The sequence below is a fragment of the Berghia stephanieae genome, unplaced genomic scaffold (assembly GCF_034508935.2).
Source record: "Berghia stephanieae isolate SIO BIC M18660-M18661 unplaced genomic scaffold, UCSD_Bste_1.3 scaffold3737, whole genome shotgun sequence".
NCBI lineage: Eukaryota > Metazoa > Mollusca > Gastropoda > Nudibranchia > Aeolidiidae > Berghia > Berghia stephanieae.
Window position 1 is genome coordinate 1 of NW_027624997.1, and position 7,526 is coordinate 7,526.

Here is a 7,526-nt window from a genome sequence, read left to right on the forward strand (position 1 = left end):
AATGAGTATTGTTTCTTCATGAAAATTTCCCTCCATACACAAATGTCAGGAAAAGGGGGGTAATCGCATCATTTTGATGGACAACGCTGTCTCACCCTCCTTATTTACCATACTTGATACTTTTGGACACCAACTTTTTGATCCACTGAAGGAGGCAATGAGGGGACATCGCTTTGAAGATGATGATGAATCCAAGACAGTAGTGAAAAATTGGCTCATTCTGTCAATTCAATTTTATCGAGGACGGGATACATGACCTTACAAAAAGGTGGACTGTGGCTATCGAGAGAGGCAGAAACTATGTTTAAAAGTATCATTCTACTCGGCTAATACCAAGCTTTAATTGAGGTATGATGGTATTGATTCAATTTGTTTTAAAGTAATAAGCAGAGTCCCATTACTTTTTGACTCCCCCTTTCGTATTTTTGTATACAAATGCGTCGTGTTAAATGAAAAAAAATTCAGAAGGCTTTGAATAGGCTTCCATTCTCTCAAATATTTACATTTGAATCAACCATTTTTAAAGTCCTTATCTCAAACACATTAACCTAAAAAATTTACGTTGGCATTGGCTGATATTTTCCTTTTAAGAAATGTAATGGACTTAGCATGCTCTATCACGGAAAATATCTTCTAACTCTTTCACCACCTCCTTATCAACCCGACTCATAAGATTGTCAAAGGCAGGCTTTCCATGCAGTTGCTCACACGCTTTTAACTGGGATGCTGTATAGGCTTTGAGGCATACACAATGAACAGGGTCTTGTCTTCTCAACTGAAAAAAAGTACGCAGACAAAAAAAAAAAAATACTGTAAAAACACCATAAACTGAAATTCAAGGGAATTGATCTTCATTTCTATTAAGGTAAGAAAATACTTTGGTTTAAGCTAAGTGAATGGAAATCAGAAGAAAATGAAGAGATGTTCGGTTGTCTACTTGTAATTGAGTTGCACTCTTAAGTGATCAAAGTGCAAAGATTATGTTTTGACCTGCATCACACACACAAAACATGATCTAAATGAACAGTAAAATTATATGATGCACTTTAATTGATAGTTCAACAGCAGACATTCTTTGATTTAAAATTATTTTTTTTTAAAATCAGGTTTTTATGGACAAATTTTCACAATGAGTTTACATTCTGTTTGTTTTTTAAAGGGTTTTAATGCGCTTGAGACATTTTTAGGTCTTTTCAGTGCCAGTAAAAAGGAAGATGGAAGAAGAAAAATTGTAGAGCTGAAGTTCAAATAGGGAATAGAAGATATGATGAACAATCCACCAATGTGCATATTAAAAACTTAAAGTCCCATCCAGGCACAAGAAAAGGATCCAACTATGACCTACAATATATTAAAAATTAATTGTTTTGTTTTTAAGGGTTTACGGCACTTGCAACACATTAATTCACTCAACCCTAACTTCGACTATATCCGTAGTTTACACGGGTTACTTTTACCCCATACCGATTTATTACATTTTTTATGAGACAAATTATAGGCGTAGTATCAAAGCTAATGATTTTAGTTTTAACATGTTATAGGTGGTTGAATAAAACTATATATGCACATGCTCATTTTTAATACATTTTTTCCAATTTTGAAAAGTAGCAAAAAACACTAGGATTGAGTGAGTTAAAGTCATACCAGCACCAGTAAACAGAAAGAAAATGGGGTAGTAAAAAGTTCTAGAATTACAATAAAAGCACCCAAGAAAAGGTAAGACAAAGGGGATTTGGTTCAAATAGGACACAGATGTAGATTCCAAGAGCACATTATCAAAGTACTAAGTTTTAGATCACCTATAATTCTCATCCAGACACAAGCACAGGTCTCCACTAAGAGGAACACACTCAAAAGTTTACACATCATATATAATATGTAAAAAAAAAAATACAGAGCATAACAGAGAGATGATTTACAAGACAAAAAAAATAGCACCTCCCAAAACTCTAACTATACATTTGACTATTTCCCTCCCAGCTAGGGTACCCGTCCAGGGCCAGGACAAAACCAAGTAATCTTATCCCAAGACAAAGACAGAAAGCTTGTTGAAAATCAGGGGGACAGAAGACACAGTAAGTGCCTCTCTGCCCACTATGGGAGGTCAGGAAACCCCACCCAGCAAAATTAATCATTGTAAGTGTACATAACAGAGAGATGATTTAAAGGGAAAGAAATATCATCTCTCAAAAAGAGTATTAGTATTATACATTTGACTGTCTCACTCCCAGCTAAGGATTCCCACCGGGACAAGGAAAGAGAAAAATGAGTAATCTCAATCCAGAACAAAGACAGAGAGCAACATGGAAAGGAAAAACAGACATAGGGAATAGAAGACACAGCAAGTGACCTCTCTGCCCACCATGGGAGGTCAGAAGGCCTCGTCCAGAAGTTTACACTCTGATAAATGCGCTTAATACAAGACCAACAGTTGAAATATCGTTTATAACAACAAATAATTTTTAAAAAGCCCAATTAAAAACAACAAACAAACAGAACAAAAAAACCAAACAAACAGGAATCAAAAAACACATCTGATTAAAGAGATTTGAAAGAGATTTCTTACCAAACGTTTTCTCTTATCGTGTTCTGTGAATGTGTAATTGTCATTGTCACCATCATTTATGTTGTCTGAATCCTCAATCACGAGACCGCTGCAGAGATTACAAAAAAATAAAAAAATAAATGCTTTGAATTGAAATATACCATATAAGTAATAAGTAATAATAATAATAATAATAATAATAATAATAATATTAATAATAATAATAATAATAATAATAATAATGTATCTTTATTGTCTTCAAATAGTGACATTTTGTTATTTGGTTACACGTGCTATAAGAACAAACATAACACGATATTGATTTAAATATACACATGCATACACATCAACTAAGCCATGGTTTAATGTAAATTTGTTGTCAGACACACCAATAGTAACAGTAAGATATTTTAAAAAAATTGCATCAGATCATGCTAATGAATTAGATTTAAGCAACATGTATATACTTGCAGGTCTGTAAACCAGATGCAATTATGGGCCTGTTTCAACGTTGTTGTCATGGATACAGTTTTGCATTGGTATGAGAGTATTTCCATTACAATAATGAGACCTTAACAAATTGGGTTATCAGTCCTGCAAATAAGTGCATGTTGATTTTCGTTATTAGCATTCAGACATCATTATAATAATGATGATAATAATAATAATAATAATAATAATAATAATAATAATAATAATAATAATAATAATAATAATAATAATAATAATAATAATAATAATAAAAAAATAATAATATATGACATTTGTACATCGCTTTACCCCTCCAAGCGTTTTACATAAATCTCTTAAAATGAGAAGAGGTAAAACTGTATTTAAAACAACATATCGCATACAACGAACAATTAATGTATTATTACTAAACTACAAAGGGAACACCAACAATTCAAACCAGCTTTGAAAGCATCTAAGTTGAAGTGGAAGGGATTCCAGAAATGGGGTGCTGAGAATTCAAAGAATTTCTCACCAATTTTGCTGCTTTGGGCTTAATTAAGAAATTGTGTCATTCATGGACCTGAGAGGTCTATTTGGAGTGTGGATGTTTAATAGTTCTCTGATATATAAAGGGTTACCACAATTCATGGCCTTAAAAATGATCGAGTCTAACTTGTAAATAATTATTTTTTCAATTGGCAACCAGGTGTAGTTGGTGAATGAGCACATATAAATTTATCTTTCCTTACGAACAACATTGAGCAGATATAAATATATCTTTCCTTAAGATCAACATTGAGCAGATATAAATTTATCTTTCCTTAAGATCAATCTAGAAGCATTGTTTTGTGAAACTCTTGAGACTTTAAATCTGTTCTTTAGATATAACAGCCCAAAAAGGGAATAAGAGTGGTCTTGTTTAAAGAGACTCATAAAACTAAGTTTTTTAAAATAAGAGAGAAATATATATTATTTCTACTGAATGAATACAATTGGTGAGTTTTAAACTTACTCAGTCATAACATTCCATCATCATCATATGCACAAATGTCGTTGAGAACTTCAACCAAGGAATTTATCATTATGGGAAATCTTTCAGCCACAATACTGAGGAGAAATAATTTTTAAAAAAATATTACTATTTTATCGGTGCTAGTAATATTGTGCATAAATAAATAAACACAGATAACCAAAAAATGTACAAATACAACTATTAAAAGAGATAAAATGGCATTCACAAATAATATATATATATATATATATTATATATATAATATATATATATATATATATATATATATATATATATATATATATAATATATATATTATATATAGTTATATATATATATTAATATATATATATATATATATATATATATATATATATATATATATATATATATATATATAAATTATATATAGTTATATATATATATTAATTATATATATATATATTCTCTCTCTCTCTTTCTTTCTTTGTTTGGAATCTCAAATTTGGTGTCAAGATTGGAAATTTATTGGAAATAGTCTGTGGCATATAAAATTAGTAAAGGAAAATTAAATCACTATAAACTGAACCAATTATTTAACTGTCGAATTTCTACATCTGCGGTGAAAATAATAATAATAATATATGGTTTTATATAGCGCCTAACCCCATATCTTAACAAGCTCAAAGTGCTTAACAATAATGTAACATTACATATTAAAAAGAAATGTTTTAAGACGCTTTAAAAAGAATTCTGCATCATTACTGCCTCTGATATATCGATATCGCGGAAGGGAGTTCCAGATAAGAAATGCCAAATATTCAAATGCACGCTCGCCGATTTTGCAAGTTATTTTTGGCTTCACGAGAATGTGATTATCAGACTTTGATCTCGGGTTCGTGAGTGGGACGTAGAAATTAAGCATTTTATTAATGTATCAGGATAATAAGAATACAGTGATATAAAAAAATATTATTAATCTTGTATTCTATAGGCTACATTTCTCAGTGGGAAGCCATTGGATTTTTCTTAGCAAACTTGAGATTGACTTCTCCTCTGACAATTCTAAAACTTGCTATTTTTAGAAGCTGTCTGGTAAGGGAAAGTTCGGTTTGGCATTTTAATAGCCTTTGGACATTAAAAATAAATAAATGAATTTTGCCACTGTAATAGACAAAATCTCATTCCAGAGAATAGCAGGTTTAGTTGGGAAGTTTAATACAAAGAAGAACTGTACGACAACCTAATGCTCTTTGCCAGCAAATTTACAACAATAAGTTCACTACAGCATGTTCCACCCCTGACTAGACCTCTGCATTAGTGGTAACCCCCGCATCCTCGACCGTTGTAGAAACGTAACACAGACCCGACCTTGATACAGTAAAAATTCCATTGTGTTCTTTATGAAATAAAAGCCGAAGTTTGATTGGTTGATATTATTAGTTTCAGCCAATCAGCAAACAGCTTATTTAAGCTGTTTGGGTTGAGTATGACGCTAGTTATTGACGTATGAAATGACGCGATCAAACCCGAGTGACGCTATATCTTAGCTATGTCATTCAAATTTGCTAGGTAAGTACTGGGAACTGGTCGTTATTTCCGGTTGACCCCAATGCGGTACTAGAGTTAAAATGCAACTAACCTGTGGTTCTGTGAAAGTAAAGAAGCAACTGCTAATCCAGCAAGTTTCTTTTTGGGTGGCTGGGTAATGATGTCCATAGACTCGAACAGGACACCCATGACATATCCAAACATCGAGTCCACCTATGGTAAGATAAGGGGCAAAATTAGACAGGGTCATTTATCAGTTAAAGTAATTATTATAAACTGATGCTATCATTGTCGAGTTAATGTCATATTGCATATCATTTGACAGTAAATTGTGTACCAAGTCAAGCATATTTAAATGATTAGAAATTCATTAAGGGAAAGGCCAATCATATCTTTATAGGGAAAAAAACCATGTTCTTGTTTACTTTATTTGTCTTAATAATATCATCAACGACCATTTCATATTGGTCTTATGCATTTCTAATCAGTTTTACTTAGTTGAGATACCTGAAACTTCCATATCATTTGTCTGTGAAGTTTTTATTACAGATTGTATTGCTTTTTAATTCTTACAAGGAAAAAGTCCAAAAGGAGCTAAGATTATATTATATGAACACATACATTTCCACATGCAAGACAACCTGTTTCAATATATTTCCAATTCTGTTTGGGAATGTAGCACGTTTAGTATTCATTGTCCACTATTCTGCTTCACCTTTTTATAATATGGATGTTTTTCAGAAATCTATTTCGTTATAAAGTCATAAAAAGTGGGAAATTCAAATCCCTGGTTATTAACAATTGGGAACCATGACAGCATGTAGCAGGGCAGTCATCTCCGATACTGTTTTTTAGCGGATCCAATCATCTGATAATTGCATATCTAAATGTAAACCATTCCCTATTTAGAGAAGTTAGAATGCTGTCCATAAGCTGCTGAACTACCACTGTCATTAGTTTTTAAAGAGAGTTTGAGAAACAACGTTTTAATTCACTCAACCCTAACACCGACTATATCCATAGTATACTGGTTACTTTCATTCCATACCTAGTTATTACATTTTTCTGAGAAAAATCATAGGCGTAGTATCAAAGCTAATGTTCTTAATTTTTACATGTTAATGGTAGTCGAATAAAACTATCTATGTATATGCCCATTTTAAATCATTTTTTTCCAATTATGAAAAGAAGCAAAAATCTCTAGGATTGAGTGAGTTAATGTAAGTCATTTCGAACATTCTGACCTCATAAAATCTCCAACAATGACCTCCTCCAGTAGTGCAATACTAAAACCCTGAACCCTAAAACCCTAATCACTAAACAGAGATGGAGGTGGATAGAGCATCTTCTCCAATTGAAGGGTGATGCAATATCAAAAGTTGATCTAAGTTGGATACCCAAAGGCACAAGAAAGCAAGGCAGTCCATGGAAGACTCAGCGAATGGACAACTCAAAAAGATGGGACAAGTCAAAGGTATCTCTTTGTTAAATATCCTGAGACAAATGGAGAGTTTATACTGCTGTCCTACATGCCAGTGAGTGTAAAAAGCAATGATTAAGTACCGTTAACTGGGTTAACTTTGCCTTAAGGGGTTACTTTGCCTCTGTGAATTTGGAGCATTTTGAGTAGCTTTGTTCTCAGCTTTGTCGCAGATATTTTCCTGGTAAAAAGACATGAACTCTATCAAAGGAAATGATTGCCACAAAACTAAACATACTCTAATTGGTCCAATATTAAGGCGATATCGAGGCAGAGTCGACCCTGTTGATGGTAGTTATTTCAAATGTCTAGGTTTTGTTTTTAGTTTTAAAATAAAATTCCGTTTAATATGCACCCCAATCCAGCAATAAAAATTTAATACATTTTATGAATAAAATAATAAATGATAAATTTAATACATGAATAAAATAAAAAAATGATAAATTTTAATACATGAATAAAAATAAAAAATGATACTATTTAACTAATAAAAAAAAAGATAAATT

The 7,526-nt window shown here is 31.9% G+C and overlaps 1 protein-coding gene across 1 annotated transcript; it reads right to left on the reverse strand.

The window, feature by feature from the left end:
• Window positions 1-459: 459 nt before the first annotated feature.
• Window positions 460-5,753, reverse strand: LOC144961720 (importin-11-like). Its single transcript, XM_078894816.1, has 4 exons — window positions 5,632-5,753; window positions 4,011-4,105; window positions 2,567-2,654; window positions 460-775 (listed from the first exon to the last, which is right to left on the reverse strand). The coding sequence occupies exons 2-4, from the start codon at window positions 4,016-4,018 to the stop codon at window positions 605-607; spliced, it is 267 nt and encodes an 88-aa protein (XP_078750942.1). The 5' UTR covers window positions 4,019-4,105; window positions 5,632-5,753; the 3' UTR covers window positions 460-604.
• Between the last annotated feature and the right edge of the window lie 1,773 nt (window positions 5,754-7,526).